The 16,830-nt window shown below is 39.4% G+C and overlaps 4 protein-coding genes across 5 annotated transcripts; 2 read left to right on the top strand and 2 right to left on the bottom strand.

Moving 5' to 3' along the window:
- The first annotated feature begins 1,714 nt into the window (after nucleotides 1-1,714).
- LOC126771177 (integrator complex subunit 9) lies at nucleotides 1,715-5,090 on the top strand. Its single transcript, XM_050490937.1, has 7 exons — nucleotides 1,715-2,009; nucleotides 2,080-2,271; nucleotides 2,724-2,926; nucleotides 2,997-3,291; nucleotides 3,356-3,826; nucleotides 3,898-4,000; nucleotides 4,096-5,090. Exons 1-7 carry the CDS (start codon nucleotides 2,001-2,003, stop codon nucleotides 4,731-4,733), a joined length of 1,911 nt encoding a protein of 636 aa, XP_050346894.1. The 5' UTR covers nucleotides 1,715-2,000; the 3' UTR covers nucleotides 4,734-5,090.
- Nucleotides 5,091-5,165: 75 nt separating this feature from the next.
- Nucleotides 5,166-8,778, bottom strand: LOC126771366 (leucine carboxyl methyltransferase 1). Its single transcript, XM_050491226.1, has 3 exons — nucleotides 8,385-8,778; nucleotides 7,482-7,665; nucleotides 5,166-6,598 (listed from the first exon to the last, which is right to left on the bottom strand). Exons 1-3 carry the CDS (start codon nucleotides 8,601-8,603, stop codon nucleotides 6,045-6,047), a joined length of 957 nt encoding a protein of 318 aa, XP_050347183.1. The 5' UTR covers nucleotides 8,604-8,778; the 3' UTR covers nucleotides 5,166-6,044.
- A 2,255-nt stretch (nucleotides 8,779-11,033) lies between these two features.
- Nucleotides 11,034-12,739, top strand: LOC126771433 (uncharacterized). 2 transcript variants are annotated; one of them, XM_050491314.1, is made up of 3 exons: nucleotides 11,034-11,362; nucleotides 11,453-11,634; nucleotides 11,901-12,739. In XM_050491314.1, exons 1-3 carry the CDS (start codon nucleotides 11,269-11,271, stop codon nucleotides 12,456-12,458), a joined length of 834 nt encoding a protein of 277 aa, XP_050347271.1. In that variant the 5' UTR covers nucleotides 11,034-11,268; the 3' UTR covers nucleotides 12,459-12,739. The 2 variants fall into 2 exon arrangements, with proteins under 2 accessions (XP_050347271.1, XP_050347261.1); XM_050491304.1 differs by having other exon boundaries at nucleotides 11,883-12,739.
- Nucleotides 12,498-16,755, bottom strand: LOC126771288 (phospholipase ABHD3). Its single transcript, XM_050491099.1, has 5 exons — nucleotides 16,466-16,755; nucleotides 16,223-16,392; nucleotides 14,344-14,566; nucleotides 14,067-14,271; nucleotides 12,498-13,972 (listed from the first exon to the last, which is right to left on the bottom strand). Exons 1-5 carry the CDS (start codon nucleotides 16,568-16,570, stop codon nucleotides 13,482-13,484), a joined length of 1,194 nt encoding a protein of 397 aa, XP_050347056.1. The 5' UTR covers nucleotides 16,571-16,755; the 3' UTR covers nucleotides 12,498-13,481.
- Between the last annotated feature and the right edge of the window lie 75 nt (nucleotides 16,756-16,830).

The following is a 16,830-nucleotide window of genomic DNA, read 5'->3' as shown; positions in this document are numbered from 1 at the left end:
ATTAAGTATTAACTGTTGCTTCGCTTTTGCAGTGATTTAATGTTATCACGATAAAAAATGTTAAAGATTTTTCGAGACTCAAATATTCCCATTTCTGTCTCGGCTATACGGAGAAAAAAGTGTGGCTAAACCTCTTTAAAACAAATGTATTCGAACCTATATAAAAATTCAGTTACTCTCATCACTTACTTTCCAGCGGTGAAAAAGCTCTTGGATTCTGTTCGTGTACGAACCACGTGTTGTAACGACTACAATTATATTTCAAAAGACTAAGATGTCTTCCTCAAGGAATATTGCATAACTTTTCATAATAATTTATTAATAATCTCATATTTTATTTAAATCTCTGACAGGTTTGTTTAATCGAAATTCTCCAATTACTACTTGTCGATAAATATAATTTTGAACGGTTTATCTGATAAAATTATTGATATAGTACCGAGTCGAGGACAAATGTTTTGATAACATTTCTCATAGAAAATCTTTCCGTATCTAGGCTCTCTTTAATCTGGCCAAGTAGAATAAAACAACTCCATCTGAACCTGTGGCTGCTGTAAGAGCCTACTAAGGAAATTATTGACAAGTGCATTCATAAATAGATTGAGTTTGGAGGTTTGAGTTTTGTCTGGAAACCCTATGAATGAACCCGGTTCCAGGTGTAGTGGCATCGAGATCCTTACACGATCATCACATCGATAGATTCGAAGATGTGTATTCATCTAATGCTTTGTGGGACCTAAATACGTTTTAGTACCTATAGCTTGGCAGTGAAAGTATTAAACATCTCTATGATGTACCCCACACAATGTGACATTAGTGGAAAAGAAATGAAGCAGCACTTACATGATAAATAATTATAGGTTATGAATGAAAAAAAAATCTGGAAAATCCTATTATCTTCAGGGTTTTAATGCAATATAAGGTTCCGTCATGCTATGGTTATGCCATAAACATCACTGAGAAACTATATTTAGGGGCAAAACCGTCGTTCTTATGTGTGAAAACATACGTCGACAATTTTCTTCTTGCTATCGCTTGAACATGAAATAATACGACAATGCACCATTGTATAACCTTCGATATGATATAAGGATTGTTTCTCGGTCTTTTCACTGGATTAGAATCGTTTTCTAAGATAAAAATAAGCAAAAATTGAACAATAAACACAATGAACGCACCAACTGTCAAGTTTCTTTCGCTACTCAAGTAGCGAAACACCAAAACTGGTTACGCGATAAGGGTAAGATTTGATAATTCTATCTCTGTCTAAGCCATCTGTACCGTAGTTTTCTTTCATTAAGTGAGAAGGAAATCTTCATTGCGTCTATTAGTTTCTCTGTCTACGATTATTAAACATACGTAAAATATCTAATAATAACATAACAGTAATTTTATAACAACAACAATTATTCTGCAATATTGAAAAACTAAAAATTAAACCATTTATAAAATTGAGATAGAAGCACTTTAACCTAGCTTTTGTTATTTTCACACTAAAAATGTTTTGTTATATACACACAAATTGTATTATTTATTATATTTTATAATAACACCCTTTTTGTAATGTATAACTGACATTATTATTAACAATATTATAATAGGTTCAATTTTTTTAATATATTGCTTATATCAGGATAAATTTAAATTTTAAGGCAACTATTTTTGTAGTCTGTCATTTTGTGCAAACTGCAACTTGTCAGTGTCAATGTCGAAACGGTTCGATTTCTTATATCCAAAACAGTGACTTACTTTTAAGTGATCGTATACTCTTTAATATAGTGCGAACATTAAAAGTAATTGGTCACATAGTTATAAGAACCACAATGAAAATGCTGTATTATTAATTTTAAAACCTTTCTTTTAATACCAAAACACCTAAAATTTGTTTGGTTATGCCGTTAAGAAACTAAACAAAAGTATTATGGAATAAATAAGTTCACCTAATTAATTACACTCACACATATAACTTCACTGCTGAATAAGTCTAAACAAAATAAAAAATGAAACTGGTAAGTCTATTCCGAATAAAAAATGTATTTGTTGTGTTTAACCGTCAACTTAATCACTTTATATTTTTAGTATTGTTTAAGCAGTGACGCATCCAAGCCATGCTTTGTGTTGTCATTCAAAGAGTTGCTGATAATGCTGGATTGTGGGCTCTCTGCACACTCTGTTCTGAACTTCCTACCTCTTCCGCCAGTGCCCAGCACCAGACTGGCATCACTACCAAACTACACACCGCCACATGTCAATGATCCATTACTTGAAGGGGTAAATGTTTTTTTTTAATAATGTAATAATTTGAAGTCTACTCCTAATATATATTTTCAATACTTTTGTTTTAATCAATGGATCAAAAATTCAGTCAGAAGTACCACATTTTTATCTGTATCATTTCGCCTAACATTCTGAAACAAGTATATCCAACCACATCGAAGCAGTGTGCTGAAATAAGCTAAACCTTCTCCTCTAAAGGAGAGGAGGTCTTGGCCCAGGTGTGGGACATTTAAATTAGCTGTTACTTTATTTAATGTACATTTCTTCTGTTATATTTTCATTTTAATTGTCTTGCTATTAATTTTGATTTCTGCCAAAATTACTTAAATTATTGGTGGTACTATTTGAAAAACTTCAGACAGACCGTCATAAAGCCCTACCATGGAGTAAAAATAAACATATCATATAATTGATTATTTATGGTTATGGCTTTTTATGGTTTTCAGGAATTAAAAGAATGTTGTGGGAGAGTGTTCGTAGACAGTATACCTGAGTTCTGTCCACCTTTGGACAAAGTTGTAGACTTTTCTCAGCTGGATGTCATCCTCATCTCCAACTACACTTGTATGATGGCATTGCCTTTTATCACTGAAGAGACCGGATTCAAGGGTCAAGTTTATGCTACCGAACCCACTCTGCAGATAGGAAGGTCAGGAATATGAAAGTAGTGAGCTCAATCTCTCTAAAGTGAGTGTTTTTTTAAATAAAATATAATTTAGGTTTTATCTAGAGGAGCTATCAGAGTGGGTATCATCGTGTGGCAGCAGCAGTGGTGCAGCCAAGCGCTGGAAGGAGCTAGTGCACTTGCTGCCTCCGCCGCTAGCATTAGCGGCACGCCCGCGTGCCTGGCGGCGCCTCTTCAGCCCCGCGGCGCTGGCGCGCGCGCTGTCCCGCGTGCGCGTCGTGGGCTACGACGAACGCGTCGATATTTATGGTGCACTTGACGCCACCGCCGTGAGCTCCGGCTTCTGTCTCGGCTCCGCCAACTGGGTGCTGCGGTCTGCGCACGAGAAGGTACGTCGCCGCTCCTTAACGCCCGAGCTCTCGTAGTCCGCCGCTGATACAAAGCTCTGTGCAGGTGGCGTACGTTAGCGGCTCGAGCACCCTGACGACGCACCCTCGGCCCATCAACCAGGCGGCGTTGCGCGGCGCAGACTTGCTGATACTGGCGGCGCTAACTCAGACGCCTGCGCACAACCCCGACCACATGCTGGGCGACCTGTGCGTGCACGCCACTGTGACGCTGCGCGCCGGCGGCTCCGTGCTGTGCCCCGTGTACCCGAGCGGCGTGCTGTACGACTTGCTCGAGTGTCTGTCGGCGCACCTGGAAGGTGCGGGGCTGGCACACGTGCCGCTGTACGTGGTGTCGCCGGTGGCGGACTCGTCGCTGGCCTACAGCAATATCTTGGCCGAGTGGGTATCAGTGGGCAAGCAGGCGCGTGTGTATTTGCCCGAGGAGCCCTTCCCGCACGCAGCGCTCGTCCGCGCCGGTAGACTCAAACACGCGCGCTCGTTACACGACGACGCTTTTAGCGCGGACTTCCGGCAGGTGAGTCGAATCTCCTGTCCTCGCTCCGCTTCTCCACCGCCTGCCACTGACCCGCGACCGTTTATCCGTAGCCGTGTGTGGTCTTCTGCGGACATCCAAGCCTCCGCTTCGGTGCGGCGGTACATCTCGTCGAGCTATGGGCCAATAATCCAGCACACGCCATCATCTTCACGGGTAAGCTCCAGATCCGGTTCCACGAAAATCCAACGATCGAAGGAAGTTTCCTTTCGACGTCGATTCTCACGCTCGAATCACTTTTACCTTCGCAGAGCCGGACTTCCCTTACGCGGAGGCCCTGGCGCCGTTCCAGCCGCTGAGCATGAAGGCGTTCCACTGCCCCATCGACACGTCGCTCAACTACTCGCAGGCCAACAAGCTGGTGCGCGAGCTGCGGCCGCGCGAGCTGGCGCTGCCCGAGCAGTACGCGGGCGGCGGCGCGCGGCCGCACGTGAGCGCCGACGCGCCCACCGTGGTGGTGCGGCGCGGCGCCGCGCGCTCGCTGTCCGTGCGGCGCCGCGCCGCGCGCGCCACGCTGTGCGGCACGCTGGCGGCGCGCGCCACGCCACGCGAGCTGCGCGCCGGCCTGCGCGCCGCCCCCCTGAGCGCGGCGCTGCGCGTGCGCGACGCGCGCCTGGAGCTGGTGGCGCCGCCGGGACCCGCGCCCGCGCCCGCGCCGCGCCTGCACTGGAACGCGCTGGACGTGGAGGCGCTGGTGCGCGCGCTGACGCGGGAGGGCGTGACGGAGGCGCGCGTGGAGGCGAGCGCGGACGGCTGCATCGTGCACCTGCCGCGCCAGGACACGCTGGTGCACGTGGAGCGCCACGCCACGCACGTGTTCTGCGAGGGCCGCGGCGACGTGCGCCAGGCGCTGCGGCGCGCCATCGCCTCGTGCCTGCCGCACATCTAGGCGACGGCTCGCCTCATCGTCCGATCTCTCGAAGATTCTATATATATGTTATGTACGTGATCTAGTTATACGAAAGATGGAAGTAAAGATGTCGGTGTGAATAAAACGATCGTTTTAATTTATGACATTTATATATTAATACATATGTAACACTTACTTGTATCGATAAAAGTGAGTAAATATAAAGATGGACTGAGGAGATCGCTACCGAAGAGGACATCTCTTACACATACATTTGAGTACTTTATGCGAGAATGTTTCATACGACGTGCAAACTGACGAACTACGTCAAATAGCACAACCAGTTAACATCAATGGAATTACTTTCAGCAACTTACTACTATATACTATTCTTAATAACAGAAATTGATACACCTTGTTACATAATCTTTATATATATTAAAAAGAAAGCTTAAAATAAAAAAATAATCACAGAGTTAAATAAATTTAATTTTTTAAACAATATAACTATAAAAAATTTGTGTTCATACCACGTAACACAACTCTTATTTAAGGGAATGGTCGCCCTTGAAATTTTGGGCAATCGAAATATACATTGACATAAAACAAAAATAATTTGCAGTACATATAAGCAATCAAAGAGAAGTTCCAACATTCTGTTAATGAATTCTATTTATACACATGCAATTTTAGATTCCACTAAATTCATAAGTCTGAACAGGCTGATGTAATACATTACTTTGAGGGTATTTTTACAGGGCACGCAGTTACACAAGAAACACTGTTGTCATTAATTATATTTCAATAAAAAGGAAATGGAACAATATTCCGACAGTGATCATTTACACCAAATAATACCAACCAACCACTTCTCTCAACACAGCTTACATCTGTTATATTGTTTAACTAATGTACTAGTGTCCGCTGACCGCCCACATGTGAGAGGGACACACAGGGAGGCAGACATTAGGCACCCTATGTTATTTTCTGTACTCCTGGCGACGCGACGAACGGTTGAGTGGTAAAGACATGAAAACAGCAAACAAACTCACTTTCGAGTTTACATTATAAGTTAGGAAGTTAGTTTTAAGATTTATAGAACGAAAAATACAGTCGAGATAGGAAAATGTTTTATATAATGTTTTTATATTTCTATTGTTGAATTTCAAAAATATCACAAAACATTCATATTATTATAACTATCAATGATAGATTTGTATACACTAAATACGATTCCATCAGAATCTGAATGAGATGAATGATTCGAAATGAAATATTATAAAACAAACAACATTAATTTGTTACACTAAGAGAAAAATTAAAACCACCCTTGGCGCGTACGCGAGTGACCTAAGAATTGAGGTCCAGATCCGCGAAGAGATCGCCGCGCGTGGCCACCGTCAGAGCATAGTGCGTGTTGAGCTGCTGCAGCAGCTCCCGCTCGTCTAGCATCTCCAAAGCCTCGACGCGCGCGCGATCCTCCTCGGGGAACGAGCGCCACACGGTCTCCATGTCCCACGAGCGAACTTCGTCGAAGCCGAGCCCGCGCAACCGCTCCACCTGCGCGGCCGGGTCGCGACAGTGCATCTCGCCGGCCAGGGCGCAGCCGCGCGCTCGCAGATTGCGGACCATCATCTCGCCGAATTTGTCGCCCAAGTTGCACTGCTCATATATGAGCAGCACGCAGCGAGGGAAACTAGAGGCCAGGTGCTGTAGCAGCGCCAATGCAGCCTCTGGGCGCAAGTAAACCAGTACACATTCGGACAGCAGCAAGGTTGGTGCATCAGCCGTCGCACCACCAGCTTCCAGCTTGCGCCGCACCTCGCTCAAGCAACGTAAGTCGCAGCCCAGAAGATGATACCCATCGGAATGCAAGTCACCAGACCGAATGATCACCTCGCCATCTAAGAAAAAATTCCATTCAATCAAATATAATAAGCTTATTACTTATACAAACCTTAAAAATGTGTTTTTAAAAATTATATAAAATATAATATGAGTAAACAAAAATATATATATAATAATAATACTTTTGTTTATTTTCTGTCTGTCTACATTTCATGCAAAGAAAACCTTGATTCTTAATTTATAAAGTTTACTTTATACACTGATAAATAAATATTAAGAGTTTGTCAAACTGCTTTGAGACAGTATTAAATACTCTGCAAGTGCCATAGCAATCACGTTATTCATAATTAATGTTTGCACACATTTTCCAAAGAAAAACTTCGTGAGTCTGATAACCTCTTCAAGAAAATGTTAAAATTATGGTGACACATTTTTCTACATTTATGGCGAATTTCTTAAAATAAGAGCCAAAACATTTAGTTTCACAACAAATATAAAGCTCTGTAAAGCCTGAAGTATAAAATTTCTGATTCCAATCCAATAAAAAATGGGCACCTTATTCCCATGTAGTATCTGCAAAAGTAGTCTTAGAAATAAGTCAAGACAAAGAAACACAACATTAAAGCTGGTATTTTCATTGGTCCACAAACAAAGACCAAGGCTTACTTGAAAAAAAAAAAAATTATTTTTTTGTATTGTTTTGTTAATAAAACTTCTGTAAATAATTATATAAATTAATGTTAGTTTTCTTATTACATATAATGAAATTGGTGAAAATAGAGAAATTTTGTTCTAGTAGCTAAAAAAGCAAACTTTACTATGTGAAATAATTTTTTCTTTCATTTTTTGGGCATAAGAAATCAATATCAGACATATGGGACCCATATAATCCAAACAAGTGTTTCATGCCATTAAAGTGAATATGGAAGAAATAAATACCCTCTTTGCATATCTTCTCAAGAAGCTGCTTGTTGCGTTTAATTATGTGGCATTTTTTACTTGTAACTGAAGGAAAATCCAATTCAATAAAATTGCTGACTGCTTGAGTGGTGTCTTTAAGTCGCCAGTAAAGAGTATCAAATCCACAGCCAAGATTAATAATTTGACACTGGGTGCCACAGCGCTGTAACAATGAACATTTTGTAGGTATTTGTAATGATTTATCATTTTCTTTAATCTAATTTCATTTTAATATTAACACATTATGGTTAAGTGCTAATAACAAAGTACATTAGGTACTTTGTTTTTAGCACTTAACCATATTTATTACAAAAATTCCAGCTTTCATAGCCATACTCATCCTCACTTTCATGCAATAAATCATTGGCTTTAATGTTCATCATTCTGATATTGTATCTAGAGTCCTGATATTTATTTTTCCTTTAATAACATGTACTGCAACATTTCTCCATTCCTCTACAGTTTTAGAATTAAATTTTTCATGAATTGTCATTGTATTAGCATTCTTATTCTCAGTGACTTTTTTTTTAGACATGTGTTTTCTCTTTCTCCCATATATTTTATTATGAACTATTCACTAAAAAATAATAAACAAAATGACTCTTCTAACATTACTTATGTAAGAGTTCGGAGCTATGTGGTAGCTAATGCAAATTAGTTTAACTTGGTTTTAGTCACTGTGTGCATTACGCTACTACCTATTAAAAAACCTCTCCATGCTGATTTATCTGCACTTTCTGTTCATTATTAAAACAGAAGTAAAATGTAAATAGGTAACTTACTTATATAAAATTCCTATATTATGAATGGCATATTTATAATTCAAGATCCTACAGATACAGATTTACATATCTTTTGCTGAATTAGTTTCAACATGCTTACCTCTAAGAACTGATGTATGAACATCTCCATAGCTTTAACTCTAGCATAGTAGCCGCGATTTATTTCAGGGGCTTTTCGATCAACATGTTTGACGAAATACGATATATATTCATCCTTCCAGTATCCCAACTCCACTGCGCATCGTTTACACTCGGTAGCATCAGTGTTCGTTGCAATGATGGCCTCATCTTCAGCTGTCCACGATATTATGTTATTCATGATGACACCGATACTTCACAAGAACACCAGAAAAATTAAATTCAATAACATTGCCGTTTGGTTTATTTTAAAAACATATATTACTGTAGCATATATTTCAATATTATAGTGACTTCATTTTCAAAAGACAAACATTTCATTCTACTTGCCAAGAAATTTCCAATTTTCTGACATTTCCTACTTGACATTGATAATGACAACGAACAATGACAGACATTTTGTCATTTATACTCTGTTCTCTTGTTTACTCTTTATTTGACATCTGCGTTAAAAACCTGTCAAACGTAGCTGTCAAATATAAGTTCACGTAGGATGGGTAATATCGCTTTAAAGCCATATCGAATCGTATCTAGATATCGGTTTTGGATATAGGATATCGTATCTAGATATTGGATCAAGTCTATGATACTCTGAAACCGATTTAGGTACTAGATGATAACAGATTTTACTGTTTTTAACCTTGGTTTTATCCAATATAAAAATATTTATGTGTTTTATCGCATATAATGCATTGGTAGTTTTTAGTTTTGTATTGATAATAAGCATGGTTAAATTAGTTAATATTAGTTTATGAATATATATGTTACTATTCTGATTTTGAAAATCAGTGAAATGAACGTTCATACTTTTTTCAGGCTTAGGACTGACTGCATAATAGCGATGTTTTTCTATTTATTAATTACTTAAAAAGAATACAATTTGAGTAATGCAGGCGTATTTAAACGTTCATTTCTTCATATATACTTTTTTAACTGTCTCGAAAGTTATTGCTCGTATCTTTTTAGATCTAAATTCCAACATATCTATTAAATGCCTGTAGAGCCCTTTTAGCTATAAATGTCGCAACAAATACGACATTCAGGTTTTTTTGTCCACAAATTAACTTTTTAGAAAAGATTGTGTTGTCGTGTGCAGCTAACCGTAGAATTTCTCAACCTCTTCCAGCAGCTCAGATTTTGACGTGACTATTCTACCATCTTCAGTTTTCAGCCTCATCAGTTGACTGCCCAAAAGACAGATCTCTGGCGAACACTTTAGAGCCTTTAAATAAATATATCATTCTTAGTAATGACTGTTTAATTATGTGTACCAATATTTTTCAGTGAGAGATTGTAAAAATACTCGTATTATATTCGATATATCGATATTTTATCAACAATAGTATTTGCGTTCGAGCGTACTCGTTTAACAATTAACAATACAGTATACAGATTATACAGGACCGATATCATTGGATATCCGAATATATAAATACTGTACGCTCCGATATCTTGATATTAGATTTAGTACCAATCTTATGTATATACGATTTGTATCTTGGTATTGTTGTGTTCTGGTTTGAAGGGTGTGTGAGCCAGTGTAATTACAGGCACAGGGGACATAACATCTTAGTTCCCAAGGTTGGTGGCGTTTTGATGATGTAAGCGATGGTTAACATTTCTTACAATGCTAATCTCTATGGGCGTTAAACCTACCTATAGTAAGTAGAGAAACTAATATAAATTTATTTAAGTTTCGGTCTATGGCATCTATTATACATCCATTTTCTCCTTGACGGTGAAAATGTAAAAATATTGTCAATGTCTTTGTTTGACTTTGTAGAAACATTATTTCGATGGCTGCACCCTTGAGAATTCTGTATTTGAATGCTGCGGGTAAAAAACGAAATGGCCGCTATCGCAAAACCGTAGAGAAAGAGAACGTTACGTTAAAAATACGAGTTACGTTAAAAATGGTTTAGACAAATAGAATTATCAAATATTTTGTTCCTTATTGCGTAACCAGTTTTATCAAGGTCGGCTACTCAAGTAGCGAAACAAACTTGACAGTTGGTGCGTTGATTGTGAATAAAACGTCTTATAATTATTCTAATTGAGAATTTTAGAAACAGTACAACGTTATACTAGTGCCACCTACCGACAAACATCGTAACGACATATATGAATCGAACTACGATATATATATGGGTATATATATATCGTAGTTTATCGTAGCTTATATTTTCAAATAAAGATTATTATTATTATTATTATTATACCTAAGTAATCTTCATTTAAGCAAATGTATAGGATAGGGTATCTTAAGTGATACAAAAAAATCAATAAGATACCTATCTCAATGAAACCCTATTATATCAGATTATTATTAATGCATTTAAAACGTTGCAGTAGTTGTACTTGGGTTTACATAAACTAAAACTTAAAATGTAGAATCAATCAATCTGCTACATTTAATCGTAATATTGGCAGTATTTAATAGTAATTGTTAATATACTGCGCTCAAGCTAGGGTTACTTCGTTGCAAGCCATAACAGAAAATACAAAAAAAAATTGTCTATGAAATCAAAATACAATAAAACAAAGTCAGAAGTTCAGATTTCAGTTCGTCAAGACTGACGTTGTCAAAGTCATTTATTGACAAATAATAGGAAGTAAAGTTGATATTAAAATGATTATGACTAAAAGCACAAAATGATTGAAATTTTTACCTTCGGAAAATAAAAAATATAATAATTTTCAAACAAAATAGTATAAATCAAAACGACTTAATCACAAATGTTTTTAAGCTGATTAGCCAATACTAATGTATTTGAAAATTGAAATACATACCTAAGAGACAACAATTAATTATTAAACTACAATACATATACTTTTGAAGAACTGCTATGGAGACCGGGGCTAATATTACGCGAAATCCTTCCTTACCTATAATTCTGATAAGTGCATTTGATGTACCTACTGCATCTGTATTATTGTCAGGTAAAATAATTTATTTTGTTCTTTACAATTATTTTACTTAGACTAGTTGTTCTTTTGTTGATTTAACTTCAATATATGTTACATTTTCAGAACTCGTTGATGATAAGATAATAGAAAATGATGTAAAAGTGACAAAAAGCAGAGTTTGGTCAATTATTAATAAATACTACCGAGTAGATGTAGAGATGTATTCAATAGATGACAATGAGTCTCCACCTCCAACTCTAGCTGAACGAATTGAGGCTCACATAATCTACATTACAGACGATGAGGTACCTATGTATGTAATTTGATATACCAATGATGTAACTAGTAAATGGTTGTTGGTCAATCTTCTTTCTACACTTTAATAGTATCACTTTAATATATCAAATTGTGAAATAATGTTATCTTGGTTAACTTGTTTATATAGTAATTTTTAAATTAGTTCAATCTTATAAATATAGATTAAAAATAATTATAAGTTAGTTACCATAAAATTTTGATGTCAATTGAAATAGGAGATTTTAATTAAATACAGAAAAATATGAAAACACAGGACACCGAAAATGCTTCTCAAATAGCTGAAGAACGCAGAAAGCGCGCCGGCACGGCCGGCGCCGAGAGCGCGCACATTCGCCTCCTCGTGACGGCCGGCGCGCGCGCCTCGCCTGCACTTGTTGACTGGGCGCGCCGCCGCAGCTACGAGCTCGTGCCGCTGCGCGAGAGTGCCACAGATGCCTCGGACTCCGATGCGGACGACGCCGAGGCGCCCTTCCCGGAGACCTATGGCGCGGAGAGGGTGCGGGCGGTACTCCACGCACACGCGTGGCGCGGGCTCGAGCGCCTCGATCGACCTGCGCGCCTCGCGCCCGTCCTCGCTTCGACGGACGTGACGTCGTCGGATGAGGAGTACGAGGGAGTTTTCGCCGAAGAAGAGGAGGAAATCGACGAGGCGGCTGTGGAGCGCGCGGAGGCGTTCGCCGAGGCGTTGGGCGCTCTGGGGGAGACCGGAGCGGAGGCGCGCGGACTAGCGCATGCGGAACGACTCCGGCGGGCGGAGAGTCTCGTGGCCGCTTTCTGCCGAGCATTGGGCACCGACCTACCCACGCTTTGAATGTCCTTGACCCGCCCCGTTTGAAATGAAACTTCATGCTTCGGTTTGATGCATATTTATTCAATATAAACGATAAAAACTCAGATATGTGCGGTCGAGCGCGATAACGACGTATAAATATTTAATGTAACGACGGTAACACCTATCCTAGTGCGCGCTCCGCCGACGGACTATATAAAGCGCAGGCCGTGCGTTGTGCTCTAACATCACAGATTTGTTAATTATTATCTCTTTGGACGAAAATATTGTACATATAATAAATATTCATGCCATAAATAGTATTGATATTTTCACTCATCTCTCTCTCGAGTTGACACATCGAAATATGACATTTTTTTAACGTATTCGATGCATAAATAAAATGGGAATGTCGATAAAGCGATGTGTAAAAATGTATTATACAAACGTAATGACAATCATAACTTGGAACTTGCGACGACATTTTGATAATTTACGTCCCATTTTAGCTGTATCACATACAGGTCTAGGCGTGTAAGATAATTTCAGTCTCAATTTACACAACACTTACATTTAATCATTTATACTTGGGGTGAGAAGCTCAACTGTAAAAACTGTAAATAAATTTTCAACCTACAATTACACTCGGGACTCAAATAAAATAATGTCTTGACTTAATCTAATCATAATTGCTTGTCGACGCCTAGAATGCTATTCAGAGGTTTTTACTTGTTACTTATTCACAATATCACAACAGGTACTGGCTATCTGCGCCAGTTGCCACCGTATAATATATGTATGTATATTTATTTATATATTTTACTTTATATAACTCTGTGCAACAAAATAATATAATACTTTATTTTAAATGCCGTTCAGTGCTCGTGCTTTACAGCGTATTATTGTCAACAGAAACTTGGTTGTATAATTTAAACACAAGTAATGAACCTATGGCTGCGAAAAAGTTTACAATATTGAACTAATCCAATCATTCTGATAAACTTCAGTTAAAGAAATATTTAAAAATTATCTAGAGACGGCAATATCTGTAAAGTCGCCACTTCACTAGCGATCCTCGGGCGCCGGCCGCGCCAGCATAGCGGCGAAGTACTGCCGGCACAGGCGCGCGATGTACTGCGCGTGCGGCGCGCGGGCGGGCGGCGCCGGCCACCAGCCCTCCAGGAACCCGATGTGCCCCCCCCGAGCCGTCACCGCCAACGCCACACACGTGCTACGCTCCGCCTCCGCCAGCGGCAGCACGTCCAGCGGCTGGAATGGGTCGTCGGCGGCACACAAGCACAGCAACGGTACGCGCACGCGCGACAGCTTGTCGCGCAGGGTGGCGGCGCGATAGTAGTCGTCCACAGAAGGGAAGCCGAAGTGCTTGGTGGTGAAGGCCTGGTCGAACTGGCGCACGGAGCGGCAGCGCTCCAGCGCGGCCCAGTCCCACGGCCCGCGGCGCAGCGGCGCATGCGCGCGCACAGTGTTGCGCAGGTTGCGCGCCATGTGCCACGACAGCAACGTATTCAGCGGGGGACGCTCGATACACTCCGCGCCTGGATGGAACATATAATACGATAGAGATCTACGAATAAAAATGATGTGCAACAGTCTCGTCGATAATCTGCTCTACTTGGATGGATGGACTACCTTTGATAACGTCCAAAGGCGAGGAGACGACGAAGGCCGCGCGTAAGACGACGGCTGCGCGATCTGCGTGCTCCGTGAGGTAGTGCCCGAGGATGAGCCCGCCCAGCGACACGCCCACCGCCAGCAGCGGCGCCCCGCGCGCGCTCACTGCCTCCACCACCTCGGCCAGGTCGGCGTGCGACACGGCGCAGTACAGCCGCGGGGTCTGTGGACGGTTACGGGTTGATGAGCGACGGACAGTCGCCGACAAGCGGGTTGGTCAGTGGTGGACACTCACCGTAAGGGGTAGGCCCCCGAGGCCGCGATTGTTGAACACAACACAGTGCGCACCGAGCTGGCGAGCGGCGGCCACGAGGCAGCGCACGTAGTCGGCCTGCGAGCCGCCCGTGAGCCCGGGCAGCACGAGCATCACCGGCCGGGGACTGCCACCTTCAGTGGCCTCTTCGATTTCGGCCCAGTCGAGAGCTACCTGCCCACCATCCGACAAACGGAGTATTTCCCTATTTGTATAATGAATATTATTTATGATTAATCGTAACCATTTGTGACTAATCGTAAGTCTATGTTATTATAGAACGTAAATTTTTATATTGTAGAATACTAGTGGAAGCCGGCAGACGTGCTACTTGTGTATATGTCACTGTAAAATTATAAATACCGTTAGATTGTAAAAAAATTTCTCTTCGTTAATAATGAATTAAGAAACATCTTGGACATATTTATTATATGTCCATAGGGACACAGAATGGCCTACTGTAAGACCGACCAATCAGAGACAGCTTTCGGACAGTTGACAATTTAAGAGTTTCACTTCGATAGATTATAATCTATCGGAAAATAATGCGTTAAATTGTAAGTAATATGTTACGGTTCACAATCTTTTGACAGTTTACAATCTCGCGAGATAGATTATAATCTAACGGTATTTACAATTTTACAGTGACATATATAATCCAATTTTTATAGCTATTAGTTGAATGGTATAGAAATAGATTGACATTGTCAATGACATTACAATATTATTAATTATCAGGCGAAAAAAGATTTTGATGTATTACAGCATCACTTAGCAATGACTTACAAAGACCTGTCTACTATCTTCTCTATGAAAACATACAAACATGTATAAAACAATTGTGGTTACACAGATTTAATATTTAATTATTCTTATAATTTAATAGTTTGGTAATTTAAACCTTTTTAATGTGGTACTATTTTTTCAATGTTCAAATAGGAATCATGTTGAGATGTTCTTTTTGGCACTCCCAAGTACCATATTGTATTTTATTTTTACCCCAACCAAACTGTAGTTTTGTAATAAGTGCTGTAACGGAAGGTCAACATTTCTTAGTGTCAAATGTCCACGGGCTTTGGTCACCATTTACTACCAAGTGGATTATTTGCCAGTCTGTTTATCTATTTTGAGTAAAAAGAAAAAGATTTTTTAAATATCTGCTTAAGGTTTTAACCCACATCAGCTTCAACACTTCTGTGAGCATTTTTATTACATGCAATAATAATAATATTATAATATCCTGGAACATTTTTCACACACGGCCATCTGATCCCAAATTAAGCTTGTACAAAGCTTGTGCTATGGAAACCAGACAACTGATATACTACATATACTACTTTTCTTTTGTAAATACATACTTATATAGATAATTACACCCAGACTCAGGACAAACAGACATGTTCATGTACACAAATGTCTGTTCTGGTTGGGAATCGAACCCACAACCTTCGGCGTGAAAAGGCAAGTATCTACCAACCATGCCAATCGGCTCGTCATCGTCAATAGTATTGAATTTGGCCATTCACACACAATTGTAAAATTCACTTGTATATTGAGTGGTTTTATCATATTGATATAAAATCAATTATATTACTCACTCAATACAATCTCATTTTAAAATCTAGAATCTATTATTAAAATGTTCTGACAAATAATTTTATAAATAATTAGATAATAGCTGACCCAATCACCAAATATTATGTTACCAGCTAGATGCAAAGTAGTTTTATTTGTTCCCAGAAGAGCAAATGCTAACTTACTTATATTATGCTCTGAGATTTTATAAAAGACTTTTCAAGAGATTAAATTATATTAATTTATGAAACTATAATTATGATATAAATCTGGATAGTCTACATACCTCCGATAAGGTATATGTGGAAGTAAATGGGATCGCAAAACTGAGCCCACAACCGTTTGTAATCGAGACTCGACACACCAAGGTGTCGGCCAGTAGGGCTCACTCAGTAATGGAACATTATCTTCCAAAAATTGTCGAAATTCTCCTTTTCGACAAATCAACGTTGGTTTCTGTAATGAAAATATAATAATGTTCAAATAGGTATCTCTCACTCAGTCTTATAACAATGTTGATTGATATTACCTTGACGACTTCCACGAGATAATAGGTTATGTACAACAATGATAACGAAAAGCATACTAATAATTCTTTTTTCACTTCGAAAATATACAAAAATAATCCCAACATTTTGATATACTTATTAAAAAAAAATTAGAAAGATCATAAATAAATATATAAGCCAAAACAAATTAACATATCGACGGCAATTAATATTTGACGATAGGCTGAACTTGTACAGTGAACACTACACTAATGGTAAAAGTTAAAACTAAAACTGAAATTAAAATCGTTCATAACAATTCACAAATCATAATCAACTTCAAATTCAATTCGACATTGACATTAGTTGAAATTTGAGAATGACTGAATTTGTATTTAAAAAATAT

The sequence above is a fragment of the Nymphalis io genome, chromosome 1 (genome assembly GCF_905147045.1).
Source record: "Nymphalis io chromosome 1, ilAglIoxx1.1, whole genome shotgun sequence".
Taxonomy (NCBI): domain Eukaryota; kingdom Metazoa; phylum Arthropoda; class Insecta; order Lepidoptera; family Nymphalidae; genus Nymphalis; species Nymphalis io.
This window is presented reverse-complemented; position numbering and strand designations above follow the sequence as displayed.

What these genes read in the sequence shown, in the direction of transcription:
- LOC126771288 (XM_050491099.1), bottom strand. Translation starts at nt 16,570, where the DNA reads ATGTTGGGATTATTTTTGTATATTTTCGAAGTGAAAAAAGAATTATTA. An exon ending in TCGGGGGCCTACCCCTTACG is followed by an intron (nt 14,272 to 14,343) that starts GTGAGTGTCCAC and finishes AACCGTCCACAG; the next exon opens with ACCCCGCGGCTGTACTGCGC. An exon ending in GCCTTTGGACGTTATCAAAG is followed by an intron (nt 13,973 to 14,066) that starts GTAGTCCATCCA and finishes TGTTCCATCCAG; the next exon opens with GCGCGGAGTGTATCGAGCGT.
- LOC126771366 (XM_050491226.1), bottom strand. Translation starts at nt 8,603, where the DNA reads ATGAATAACATAATATCGTGGACAGCTGAAGATGAGGCCATCATTGCA. An exon ending in TCATACATCAGTTCTTAGAG is followed by an intron (nt 7,666 to 8,384) that starts GTAAGCATGTTG and finishes TCATTGTTACAG; the next exon opens with CGCTGTGGCACCCAGTGTCA. An exon ending in TGAGAAGATATGCAAAGAGG is followed by an intron (nt 6,599 to 7,481) that starts GTATTTATTTCT and finishes ATTTTTTCTTAG; the next exon opens with ATGGCGAGGTGATCATTCGG.
- LOC126771177 (XM_050490937.1), top strand. An exon ending in CCCACTCTGCAGATAGGAAG is followed by an intron (nt 2,927 to 2,996) that starts GTCAGGAATATG and finishes AATATAATTTAG; the next exon opens with GTTTTATCTAGAGGAGCTAT. An exon ending in ACACGCCATCATCTTCACGG is followed by an intron (nt 4,001 to 4,095) that starts GTAAGCTCCAGA and finishes TTACCTTCGCAG; the next exon opens with AGCCGGACTTCCCTTACGCG.
- LOC126771433 (XM_050491304.1), top strand. Translation starts at nt 11,269, where the DNA reads ATGGAGACCGGGGCTAATATTACGCGAAATCCTTCCTTACCTATAATT. An exon ending in TGCATCTGTATTATTGTCAG is followed by an intron (nt 11,363 to 11,452) that starts GTAAAATAATTT and finishes TTACATTTTCAG; the next exon opens with AACTCGTTGATGATAAGATA. An exon ending in TCTACATTACAGACGATGAG is followed by an intron (nt 11,635 to 11,882) that starts GTACCTATGTAT and finishes AATTAAATACAG; the next exon opens with AAAAATATGAAAACACAGGA.